Source organism: Simochromis diagramma, unplaced genomic scaffold, assembly GCF_900408965.1.
Source record: "Simochromis diagramma unplaced genomic scaffold, fSimDia1.1 OVJJ01000646.1, whole genome shotgun sequence".
Classification (NCBI taxonomy): domain Eukaryota; kingdom Metazoa; phylum Chordata; class Actinopteri; order Cichliformes; family Cichlidae; genus Simochromis; species Simochromis diagramma.
This window is the reverse complement of record NW_024387279.1, coordinates 1,092,799-1,106,212: the sequence shown is the minus strand read 5'-3', so window position 1 is coordinate 1,106,212 and position 13,414 is coordinate 1,092,799. Positions and strand designations below refer to the sequence as shown.

The 13,414-nt window shown below is 41.9% G+C and overlaps 1 protein-coding gene across 1 annotated transcript in view; it reads right to left on the bottom strand.

Annotated features, from left to right (window-relative positions):
- Window positions 1-1,791: 1,791 nt before the first annotated feature.
- Window positions 1,792-13,414, bottom strand: part of LOC120715915 (constitutive coactivator of PPAR-gamma-like protein 1 homolog) — a 29,625-nt gene continuing 18,002 nt past the window's right edge. The window contains exons 11-17 of the mRNA XM_040003194.1: window positions 12,673-12,922; window positions 12,429-12,543; window positions 11,624-11,833; window positions 8,258-8,456; window positions 8,007-8,145; window positions 7,510-7,606; window positions 1,792-3,313 (exon numbers count right to left, since the gene is read on the bottom strand). Of these exons, the coding sequence (XP_039859128.1) occupies window positions 2,996-3,313; window positions 7,510-7,606; window positions 8,007-8,145; window positions 8,258-8,456; window positions 11,624-11,833; window positions 12,429-12,543; window positions 12,673-12,922 (1,328 nt within the window). The 3' untranslated portion in view covers window positions 1,792-2,995. The remainder of the gene's footprint in view (window positions 3,314-7,509; window positions 7,607-8,006; window positions 8,146-8,257; window positions 8,457-11,623; window positions 11,834-12,428; window positions 12,544-12,672; window positions 12,923-13,414) is intronic.

Sequence of the window (13,414 nt, the reverse complement as noted above, 5' to 3'; positions counted from 1 at the left end):
AACCATGTAATCTTCAGGGAAACTGCAAACCCCCCGCTACAGTTAGCATGTTAAACATGTTACATTTAGAAAAAGACCAAACAACTATGGCTTGTCTGAAAGCCTTTTGTCTCTAAAGAAAACATGGCAACATTGCTTTGGTTTGCAAAGTTGCATCTGAAGAAACCAAAAGATTACTGAAATAATGTCCTTTGGATCGACAAGACCAAGGCGAAGAAGTTTGCCCAAAAACCCAACACAGCATATCAGCATAAATACTGCATACCATCTGTAAAGCACAGTGGTGGGGAGGGGTGATGATTTGAGCTCGTTGTGCAGCCACAGGAACTGGGTACCTTGAAGACATTGAGCTGACCATAAACTCCTCTGTCTACCAAGGTGCTTGAGCATCAAATATGAGGCCATCTGTCCAACACCTAAAGCTCGGTTGAAGCTGAGTCATGCAACAATACAGTGATGTCAAGCACAAATCTGCAACAGAATGGCTGGAAAACAAAAGAATCAAGGTGTTGCAGTCACCCAAAGTCAAGAACTGAAATGCTGTGATGGCACCCTAAGAGAGCAGTATATAAATGAATGCCATCAAACGTCAATGAAATGAAGCAAGGTTGTAATGAAGAGTGGGGCAAAATTTCTCAAGAACGATGTGAGAGACTGATAATGGCATACAGAAAATAATTACTTCAAGTTTTTGCTAAAGTGCTTCTACGAGCTATTAAATCATGGGATGTGTACTAAGGTTTTTCCATAGAGTCCAAAGAAAACGTCCTTTTTCTTACAGCTGTTAACGTGAGGGTTCCCAATGGTTAGGGACAAATGCAATCGCATGGCAGGAAGCTGTAAACGGGCCAAACTTCAGTCAGGAGAACAACTGAGATAATCCATCCACACTACGAGGTTAGTTATTAATGTACTGCTGCATGTGCTGGGCTGTAGTTACATGTGAGGTTTTAAAAACTGAGCTTTAAAACATGCTGCAGATGAATAGTGATGATAGAAACCGAGAGAAGCCGACAGTGATCACTGACTTTTTTTAGGGGCTTGTTCAGATTAAATAGAAGAAGATACAAAGCATTAACACATGTTAAAAACACAACAGCCTTAATACATACATGCAGAGTAGTTTGGACCTGGAAACGGGGTTCATCAGGTCATCACTTAAAGACCGGATGACAACTTTGTTTGTCACAGAGCTGTGTGGGAGATGACCACAGTTTGTGGTCTCTTCTCTTTCACCCAACAAGTAGTTACATCATACTGCTGCACCTCCCCAGGTGTAGTTCTGACAGAGGTTTCTTCCTGTTAAAAGGGAGTTCTTCCTCCCCACAGTTGCCAGGTGCTCGCTCTCTGTCCATCTCTAATATTGTGGGCATTTTTGGATCACATGGTAAATACACTGACCTTATTATCTGAAACTTTGGCCATGGTTAATATGATCATCCACTCCTGGACAGTTTATGTATGATAGATAATAAGGTAAAGTACAATAGGCAGCTTCATCCTGGGCATCATCCATTCTCCCTGGGGTACCCAGCTCTCTTCCCTCCTATGATGGTGGGGGAGTAAAAAGTGTGATATTGCACCGCTATTCTTGTGCCAGTAGCTTACTAGCTTTTGCAGTGTATCTGCTTAGCCTCGTGGAAGACAGGCAATGGGTGTAGGTGCAGAATCTTTCTTTTGACTGTCACTTGGATATAAAAAAAATAAAAATTTGTGTAAACTTAGCAGCCCACCACAGTGTTATGACTACATGTCCCAGTGTTAAGAGAGATCAATAAACCACCAACAGTGTGTACTAAAAGAATATAGTTTTATTAAGCATTGTAGCTAAGTTGCCTTCAAGTACACCACACCAACATCCACGAACATTCAACCAAACCCATCAGCAGTTCATTCTTTTACAATCCAAGAGTTAGGCGGAAACTCTGATCAACTTACACAGAAGGTAACCCATTTAGCTCTTGCAAGGGGGACAGGGGTAGGAGATTACACCATCTCTCCAATCACTAGTGATAGATGAAAAGCTTTGGCAGTATTAAGTGAAAACATGAAATGATGATTCTGGTGAAGAGGAATTACAAGTGTATAAATAACACTAAAGGAAATCTCCCTAATGATTACTGGTTAATGGCTAAAGTTTTGATTTAAAGGTGGAGCACGCTGCCTTTTAGCTACACAAAGGGTGAGTTTCATTTTTTTGACTAAAACAGGAAACAGTAACAGAACAATATAGCATGAATACACTACTCCAAAGTGGCTAAATAACCTTTTTTTAATGCAACAGAGGTCAATATCACAAGAAGATTCCAGGTTAGAACAACTACTTTTTGGGACTTTTGTTGGTATTAGATGTTTCATTAATTTGTAATTGGGCACCGGGAAGAATGGAAGAAAAAGGACAGCATGCATAATAACTACACACTGGTTAGACTGCGAACCATGCAGAAGATTTCTATCAAAGTGGCAACACTACAGCTCTACATCTTCGAGTACAGCTCAAAACCCCAATTCAAGCTTTCTTTGTTTGCGTGTGATTCGCGAGCTGTTTCTCGAGGCGTTACTTACAGTTACATAAGCGAAACAGCGTGGAGCTCACGTCTAGTGAGGGACAGAGCTGTTTAACCATGAACACAACTCAAAGTGGTGATGGAAGCACAAGATTATGCCTCACTTGTTTCACTGAGCGGTTACAATGACAACACAAAATCCATACCTGCAACACGGTAAGTACTAGAAGCAGGTCAAACACAGATGAACTCATATTTTCAAATTAAAGCGTCTTCAAGCAGTAACCCTCTGATTTGAAGTGACAAGGGAGTGAGTGACTCCAGGTTACCGGTGTTAGGATCTCGTGTGTTTAGAGAGAGGGATCCGAATTACATCTCGTTTCTTTGTTTGAAAAGAAAAAAGTACAATGAATGTAAGCTTTCCATATTTCCTCGTGTTCCTAACCTTGCTCCATGTTTCATCCTTCACCCTCTCTAGAAAAATAGGTTTAATCTTCTGTTGAGACAGTGACCTCTAGACCTTCATCTCTATGGCAGCCACTGTCTACATTTAGTGCATTTAAGTGAGGATTAGTATTGCACGTCTTGGAGTCACTGCTAAAGGCACTTTCAGGTTGGATGAGAGCCCCACATTCCTCTCTCTCTCCGTTCAGCTGCTCTGGCTCCTTGTCCTCCACACCGTTCTCCATGGCTAAGCTCTCACCGTGCTGTGCAGGGGAGGATTTCTTTTCCTCCTGCTTGGGCTTCTTTTGGTCCTTCACTAGGTTGTTTCCAGATGTTTGAGCAGGCTTGTAAGCAGGCTTGCTCTGGTAGACAGACAGAAAAAATGACGGTGAGGGTTCTTCAAAGAAATCCTGAGAATGCAGACTTTATCATCCACCCATTTTTTTCTATTTATTGCCATTTGGACACGGTGCCCATGCAACATGTCCAAAAGGCATAGCTCTAAACAGGTGAAGTGTAGGAATAAAATGCATGGATTACACGCCATCTCAAAGGTGACACTGTCTGTTACTTAAACTAGTTATGCTAGAAGAGAAAGCTCAGCAGCATGCAGTCATGTAGCTTGCCTAAAATATAGCAAAGCTCGAAAGGGAACACGACTGGCTACAGTGACTTAAAATCTTTTAGGAAAAAAGATCAAAGAACCCATTTGGTTCTTTGATCTTTAGACTCTTATAGACTACATAGATAGAAATAACTGAGGGACATAATTTGCTTCAAAAGTGAAGTCACCCCTGTTTATTTACTGTATTTTGCCTAATGTGTTGTCAATGATGCACATTGACACTTGTGAAATGAAGCAAGCTGTTAAGTTTTGCACAGTCCAATGGCTCTAACCACGTGTAACATCTCCATATTGAGAAAGGTTTAAACACTATAAAACTGCTTTCAAATAGATTAAGCAAGTAGAGCCTGTGGTGTGATGGTCATCAGTTATAATATGATATTTTTAAAAAGCTGTAGATTTCTGAGTTTGGTAGGTTAAAAAAAATCTCACCATTGTTGTTTATACTGCATTTATATAGTGCCTGTTCACACCAATGGTCATCTAAAGAAGAGCCTGTAATATTAAGAGAGGGAGAGAGCCCCAGCAATCTAATGATCACTTGCACATGGCAAAGGTGGGGAGTAGGGCTGGGCCATATCATACCGTTCACGGTAACACCGGTGTAATGTTGGGCAACGAAAATGAAATATCGCGACAGAATATGAGTAAAACGCACATGCGCAGTGCCTTTGTTTTCATACGCACATGGCGGAAAAAGCATGACGGCGACAGAGAATGAGAAGAGCGAAAGCGGATCGTTGAATGAAACAGATGAACCAGAACTGGTTTGTAAAAATGCTGCAACTTCAGTGGTGTGGAACTGGTTTAGCTTTCGCCCGTCAGATACACAACAAAGCACTATTTTTGGTAGAGCATGCTAGCGGGCCGTCGTTATTACCGTGTTTTTTGGAAAATACGGCACACTTAAAATCAATCCTTTGATTTTTCTGAAAATCGACAGAGCCCCTTATAATCCCGTGCGCCTTATGTATGAATTCTGGTTGTGTTTACTGACCTCGAAACGATTTTATGTGCACGGCGCTCAAATATCTGTCACGTTTTAGTACGACTTTGCTAAGCTACGAAGCCGCACCGCTTGATGGATTGTTGGAGCATTACGGCTGTCGTAGGCAGGAGCCTCGCGGAGTGATACGTACTGTGCTTCAACATAATATTATCGTATTGTGTGTGTATAACCTCTTTTTAAGTTTTGTGGATATTAAACATGGTTATGCTGAGGATATGTCGGCCAGTTTCCACTTGGTTAAACTGTCAGCGAGGAATTTGCATTTGCAGTGTTAAATTTTTATATAACTTTAATGCACATATAAAAAGCTGCTTGTTTAAGTGAAAATACATTGATTTTTTTTTTTGCACTAATAAAGTTGTGGAGTTGTAAAGTATTTTGTCTAGTGTCAGTTATATCGTCAGTTATATCGTTATCGCACATTTTCAAATGTATATCGTGATAAATATTTTTGGTGATATCGCCCTGCTTTAGTGGGGAGGAAGAACTCACTTTTAACAGAAAGTGGTCTCTAACAGAACTAGACCGCAGACAAACAGCCATCTGCCACGGCTGGAGAGAGAAATATAGAGGGACCGAGCGAGGTGAAGAAGATCGATTTTGGAGACAGTGGCACTGACAAAGACACAGGAGGCTAAGCTGAAGACAGCATGGAGACAAAGTTAGAGGCAAGGCTGAGATGGCTTAGACATAAACAGGGACAGTGAATGTACTGGACAAAGCAGACCTCAGAGAAAAGTTATGGATGCAGTGAAGGAGGACATACAGCGCGGTGGTGTGACAGGAGCAGAATGATATGGACAGGCTGAAGCAGGTGATCCGCTATGGCGCCCCCTAAAGGGAGCAACCAAAAGAGAGACCAACAGCAAAACGCAAACTATAAGATAGAGAAGATATCTAAAAGAAATCAGCAGGTTTTGTGAGTACTTGGAGTACATGCATAAAATTCAACACCAGAAGTGCTGAAAACAGTTGTGGGTCTTCAGAAGATTGTCATTTTATATCAGCATTTTTCTACTCTTTACTCAGAAAATATCAGACAGAAAATATCAGACAGAAAATATCACTCTCATTGTTTCTTTTAGATGATAACAGTCAAATACAGCCATTTTTATACTGGTAGAAATGATGATAGTAGATGTTAGATGCAACCAGTCAAAGACCCAGAAGGCACTGTGCACTGTGATGACCTTCATAGGTCAGAAAATGTCGGAAACATTTAGAAACACAGAAACAATGAAAATAACTTGTGTGTTTTCAATGGTGTGATACAGTAGAAGAGGATATTTAGAGCTTATTAAGGCCCACATGTTACAAAAGTCAGGACAAAAATCATGTGCGGCACAGAAAAATGCATTTGTGGGTTGGAAGTCCTGCCAACAAACAAAAGGACTCAAGAGTTATTTAGAAGTTAATTAGCAGCAAAAGGAAGCCCAGAGACATGCAGGGAGCCTGTTTAGTTCCCTCTCATGTTCCCATGCTGAAAGCTCACACAATGGTTATGTTCTGGTTTTGCACCGTAATTAAACAGTGGAAAAACCAACAGCTGCATCGGGAGTTTTGTGAGGTACCTTCCTGGGAAAGCAAACTACAGGCTGAGCTTCAATTTAGGAATTATTCATTTCTCTGGTACCAAAATCCACGTGTGACAAACACTGAGAATTTCAGACACTGATGATAAACTTGAAGATTAAAGCTTCAAATGGTCGATGATGGTCAATAACCAATGATGGCAAACGTACAGTCACTATTGCTTTGGTCAGTATTTTAAACTAGATCAACACAATTACTTATTAATATAAGCATTCAGGTTTCAAACTCATAAACAAGCTTTTACACTGGACTGTAGTGCAGTGTGTCCTTCAAAAAGATGAGAAAACTGAAAGCAGACAGAGATCTAGCAGTGGCCTGACAGATACATCCGGCACTAATTCATAAATAACACATTCATCTGTTGTTCTTAAAGAAAACAGAACGAAATGCTGGGATTTGCTACACAAGAGCTGGACTGAAGATGTGGCAACAGGTCTGATAGAGCGATGAATGAAATGTGAAATTTGGCCTCAAATCGCTGCCTGTATGTATGGAGGTCAGTGGGGTACAGTTAGGTCCATACATATTTGGACAGACATTGTGGTTCTGTACATTACCACAATGATGAAGTGCTGACCTTCAGCTTTAATTCAGTGGGTTGAACAAAAATAACACAATCTCTTCATTTCAGGGGCTCAAAAGCAACAGGACAGATTGAATAACTGAAAATAAAATGTTCATTTCTAACACTTGTATGAAAACTCTTTGCTGGCAAAGACAGCCTGAGGTCTTGAACTCATGGATGAACTCAGATGTTGGGCTTCCTCCTTTTTAATGCTAGTAAACACTAGTGTGCCAGTGCCGCTCACAGCCATCACACTGCCTCTGTGCCATGCTTTGGATCATGAGCTGCACACCTTCTCCACACTTTTGCTTTTTTTTCTTCAACTCCTGGCCTTTTATCTGCTTAACTGATAATGACATAACAAAGGAAATGCCCACACCTGTCCGTGAAATAGCACTTTGAGTAAACTGTCCAATTACATTTGGTCCCTTTAAAAAGAGGGTGGCACATGTTAAGTAGCTGAAACTCCTAAACCCTTCATCCAGTTTGAATGTGGATCCCCTCAAATGAAAGCTGAGAGTCTGCACATTATGTCCATAGTATATCTGGAACATGTTTCAGTAAACAGGTAAAAAAAACTAAACTTGTGTCAGTGTCCAATATATATGGACCTAACTGCACAACAGTTAGTGTTTATCTGTTGTGCTGGGGATCCTGTCTGCATCGATGGAATTAGAAATCCAGAGCAGTGTTATTGTTTCTTTCATAGATAATGTTTTTTTTCTGCACAGTCCCTCCAAATAAAATGAAATCATGACTGACTTACCAGGTACGTTCCCTGGCTCTTGAAGGTTCGGGCGTGGTACCGTCCTCCCCGACCAAACGTCCTTATGAGCGGTGTAGAAATCACGCCTCTTGGACGACTGCAAGAAACAGACAGATTTCCACTGTAGATTCATTTTAATCTGCTGTTTTTGCCACATTTTGAATCTCTACATGAAAAACAAGTAGTTTTTACATGAGCTTATAGACAGGAAGGCTTAGACCATACATCAGGACCAGTCATAAAGTGTATTACAAAGAAACCTGATCGTTTTACACAAAGTTCAGATTCGAAAAGTCTAGAAAAATGTGTGAGTTCATGCATCGAGCCGTATTACTTCACTATGGGCGCGATATGCTGATGTGAATGACACAGTCTCATTTTCTGCAGTTGTAAAAAGAAGAAAGTGGTGTTTTCCTAGTTTGCTCGTGTAACGTAAATGATGGAAAAGTCTGTTCTCAAAGTAATATGAGCGAGACGTTCGATCTTTCTGCCGTTACCCTCTGTTTGGTCCACCGACAGACACCACCTGCAGAGGGATGCCTCCTCTTCCTCGGCTGCGTCGTGTACCAGACCACTGACCCACCACAGTGCCGGCGATCTCCAGCTTCCCACCTTGTGTTTGGACTGCTTCCAATCCTTACAGAAACAGCGAGAAGTTGGCATCAAATGTTAAGACCACGCTTTGTTTCTGAAGACTTGTGAGAAATGACCTTAATCTGGGCTACATGTTTTAAAGAGCAGAACTCACCGGGCACCCCCCTGCCTCTCCCTGCAGGAGGCGTCATTGGAGGCGGATTGTAGAAATAACCAGTGGGAGGGTAGAAAGGCATCCCGTGAGGAGGCAGAGGTGGCGGTGGGGGGAAAGGAGGCAGATGAGGTGGCCGAGCAAAGTTGAGACCTTCCAGGATACTCTGACGCATCTTTTCCACCCTGGCCGCCAGCTCAGCCTGAAGAGAGAGATATCACACAAGCACTGGCTTAACATAGAGAGCTCTTTTTGTCTGTGCAGTCATCAGCCTCTTGAATCAGCAGCTATAAAATCAATATCACACTGCTGTCAGTTAAACACAGTGCCTCCCTTTAACAGCTTCATTAGATCAGCTGCGGTGCTCGCCGTCTGACAAGAAAATGTTCAGTGTCTGATTAAATCACGGTAAAATGAAACTGGCCTTTCGCCTCGATTCATGAGATCTGGGACAACAGGTGCTCAACAGTAGTTTCAACAAAACAACAGGAACAGCCTTAAAATTTTTAAGAATGCGTTAAACTAAATGTGCAGTTTTAAAGATTAATGATATGTGTGCAGACTACCTTCAATCTCAGGCATCTTCAGTCAGTTCCCTATTTTCAGGCACTCAGTAGACGACCCCCACACTCTAAAGCTGCTGTGTTGTGGTGACCGTCGAGGCCGTTTGAGTGCAGTGAACTCATCATCATGTTCAAGAAACCAGTTTGGAATTATAGGAGCTTTGTGACACTGGTGCTTACGCTGCTCGAAGGAGCCATCAAAGATACGTACACTATGGTCATAAAGGGATGAACGTAGTCAGCAACAATACTCAGGCTGGCCGCGATATTTAAATGATGCTGAACATATGTCCACACACCACCAGCAGCTGCTTCAACTGCTAATACAGGCAGGATGGATCCACGCTTTCATGCTGCTAACACCAAATACTGATTTTAGCATCCAAAATGTCACAACAGACATCGAGGCTCAAACCAGGCAAAAGCTGCTCAATCTTCTCATCCAATTTTTATGAGCCAGTGAAAACTGGAGCCTCAGTTTTCTGTTGTTAGCTGATAGAAGTGAACCAGTGTGGTTCTCTGTCTCTGTAGTGCATCTGCTTCGAGATTTGTGCGTTCTCCTGCAGACCTCGTCTGTGACAAGTGCTTATTGAAAACATTTCCCTTTAGCTTTTAGCCTTCTAGTCATTCTCCTCTAACCACAGACATAAATAAGGCCTTTCCATCAAGAGAACTTTTTTTTGGACCATTCTCCGTAAAACCTAGAGATAGTTTTCAGAAACTTCCCACACAACTAAGACCAGCCTGGAACTGATAACCGTGTCCTGTTTGAAGTCACTTAAAACAATTTTGTTTCTCATTCTGAGTAGTTACATATATCGCTACATATGTAGCTACTCTTCTGAGTAGCTACTGCTTTGCTGAAGAGACCCTGCCCTCTATGGTCAGTTTAAGGAACTTCATCACCAGTGTGGAAATCACGCTTCCTTTCTCAGACACATTTCAGAGCTAATAAAATACAGCAGAATGCTTTTCTAGGCAAGATGCTGGAATATTGTTAGCTGTTCTTTGCCGTTGTTTAATAGCAGGTTGTACCCATTTTTTACACTCCTTCATTTCCAGTTGTGGTCAGACGTTTACATACACTCGTGGCATGAATGTTACAGCAATTTTAATGATTCTTTTGAACTGTTCTGTTTCCAGGGTGGAACAACTGTACAGCACACATCTTTAATGATTAAAAAAACTGGGCAATGCAAAGGTTTGAATTGATTATATATACAGACCTTCACAATAATATCCAGTTAAATACCCATTACCAAGTTGTACCTTATCCAGGTGCTTTTGTTACCAACAAGCTAAAACTGTATGATGTTTGATGTGTGTCCTGTTAGAACAACCAACCGTGTCCATGTTTCAGTTTCCCAAGCGTTCTCGGAGCCTTGGTGGGTTGTTCCTGAAAATCCTAACCAATTTTCTCTCATCTGAGGATCACAGTTTAGGCCTTCTTCTTTGGCATAATGGTGACAACTTTAAATAACTTGTACTTACATACAACTGTTTTTTTTAACTGGCACTGAGAAACCTTTCTACAATTCTCCTTTTAGCTCTTCGCTGAGCTCCTTGGCCTTCCCCACTGTTCTGAGTACTGCTCCATCTAATGAATGCTGTCAAACAAACCCTATTTATGCTGGCTAAGAGAAACAACCTGTTGTAGTCGATCATAATCACTAACGAGAAGTTAATAGGCCTTGGCCTTCTCTCTTATTAAAACAGTGAGCAAATGTAAATATCTGAGCTTTTCTTTATATTTTTGACCCTGTGTGGATTACAGAAAATTCTAAATTGTAAACCTTTTTTTAAAGTCATTAAAGCAGCTATGCAATTATTCCACCCTGGAGAGAGAACAGTTCAAAGAAATCATTAAAGCCCCAAATTACCACAGCACCCATGCTCACGATGAGTTAATGCAAACCATAACTGTAAGTCTTTTAATCATTTTTACATGTAAGTAGGTCCAAATAGGAAAAGATGGCTCTGCACACACCACAGTCAGTTGTTGGACTGAAGATGCTCAGCTGGAAAATTAGAACATATTGCCCAACTCTAATGTGAGCATGAAGGTAAATAACCAATAGCGGCACTCGGGGACGCATATACTTATCCCTCTGGGTTTGTTCAAAATCACGACCCTTTCAGTTTGTTTGAGGCCAAAAGTGTCCACCGACAGATTAGGTCTGTAAGTTTTATCATTTTTATGTTTTTTTGCCATTTTTTCTGCATAAAGCTTTTAACTAACTTTAGTTTTTTTCATAAATATAAAATAGTTATTACGTTTTACATTTTTAACCCTTTAAACACCAGTTTGTTTGTCCACTGCACTAGCTGGAAGACAACCTCAAATCTCACAATTTTCTATAATTGCATTGCTACTGGAATTTCTTGTATTATTAATAGTAGAGTCTGGGGCGTGTAATTGATTCACATGAACATTGATTATAATGCATTGTTATTTTTGTGCAGGGAGAGCAAAAACATAAAAACTCCCTCTCAGCTTGTTCATGGCCACAAATGGCCACCATAAAGCCCAGAGGGTTGAGTTTTGGGCAAATGGTATTCTGTTTATATATGTTTTGAACCCCATACAGGACACAGTTTAGGGTTTGTTTTGTTCAACTGTTTGATTCCCTGAATGTCTACAGCACAGCTTTGAGAGTGTAAAGTTAGCATCACTCATTAAGCTACAACAACAATATTAATGGCAAATACAGCAGGCTCAAATACACTAGAAGCATGAGAAAACCCTATCCCAACCTTGATACTGGAGCGTATTTTGCTGACGTGAGACGGGTGCGGCTGAATCTACCTGACCGTCACAGAGGTCGATGAGCTGGGCCTTCTCCCTGCTGGCCCTGACGAGTTTATTCTGAAGCAGCTTGCCATCAAAGTACATCCACGGGCAGCAGTGCTCCCAGGGAATCGGCTGCCCGCATGCGTCATTGGCGAACAGAGCCATGTCCACGCCGCTCATGAACATAGCAGCCAGCTGGACTCCCCTAGGGTCCAGGTTGTCAATCTGTGGAAGCAAAATATGAAAAACTTCTAAAATGCTGAAATGAAAATAAAAAACTACCAACCCCTAACAGCCCTGCTGACCATTCAGATTGAAACGGGGGAACTGCAAAGCGAAGCACAGAGCGGGTGTAAGCAGCCCATTCACACTCAGCTGCTAAAACACAGCGACGAACAAGCTAATCGAGCCAAGACAGAAAGCCAACACACACAACCCAGATGTTCTGACACAGGCTGAGGGGAGCTACACACACAGAAACCACAAAGAGGAAAGCGCACAGCTCGTGTGGATGGTTCAATTAAAAAGGGTCAAATCGATCCAGCTTCTCTTGAATTTATAAACCATCCACACACGTCACTGAAATCCCGCAAAGCTCTACAAATACATCTCTTAACACAAAGCTACAGCTTCAGTAACAACAAGCTCTGCAAAACAGTGTTTTGCAGAGCTTGTTTTTAGGAACATGAGGAGTGTCCAGAGAAGAGAAAGAGGTGGAATACAAAGCAAGGGAACGGCTGACTGAGCAGCAGATTATAGCCGAGATATTCCCGGATGCAGTTCTCAGACGCTCCTCATATAATCAAGACTATAAAATCACCTTAAGTTCCTGCAGCTGGTCAGGTTCATAAAGTTTAGGAGAAAGTGCTTGAGCTAGGAAAGCGTCAAGTTCGTAACGACGCAAAATTCTTACTCCTGGCCAATGTAACATAAACCTGAAGCAAAACACAGAAGATTAACAGTGTTACAGAAAGCGGGAACCGATCGAGCCCGTCCTCATCAATCCTCACTCCCTTAAACTTTAGCATCGCACTGCTTCCGGCTGTCAGACTGTGGCTACTCACCGGAGCACACAACACAGCACTAAGAGGGGCGTGGGGACGTTGTCGGGGTTCAGCATGGCCGGGGTGTCAGAGCGCATGCAGGCCAGGAACGCCCTCATCCTGCGGTTCTTGTCCTCCACGGCTTTCCCCAACCACAGCTTCTTGAGGTTGGGACATGTCCACTCCCTAAAGGACAGAGCCTCCACCAGCTCTGGAGTGTGGGGAGATTTGCCTTTGTAGGCAGCCCACTCTTTAACCATGACATGTGTGTCTGCAGGAGGACAAAAAATAGTGAACGATTCGTACTTTTATAGCATGTAAAAAAATATGTTTAAAAGCCAGCTTTATATCAGTATTAGGGCTCAATAGCTGTTATTTACACGTTGATCATGACTCAAAGGTTCCAGTCAAACCTAAAGACATAACAGGTATCAACAGTGGTCGAACGGACCGAAACCAGAATCGGATGATTTTCACCGATCTTGGCCTAGACCGGTGACGAGTCAATCGCTCAAATCTGATTATATGCTGGTCCCTTTCATGCACAGCGGTCACTCGCACACACTCACAGCCAGATGTGGTTAGCATGTGGCTATGGCTGTAATCGAGTTCTTAACTTTGGTGAGCTTTGTGTCTTCTTCATTCAAAGTAAACCCAAGTCAACAATACAGAATGTAAGCTAGTCTGGGCAGGCAGGTAAAAATAATATTTAGAGTTTTCCGAGGTGAGGAGTTTATTTACAGTGTTCTCTGTGACATGTGAA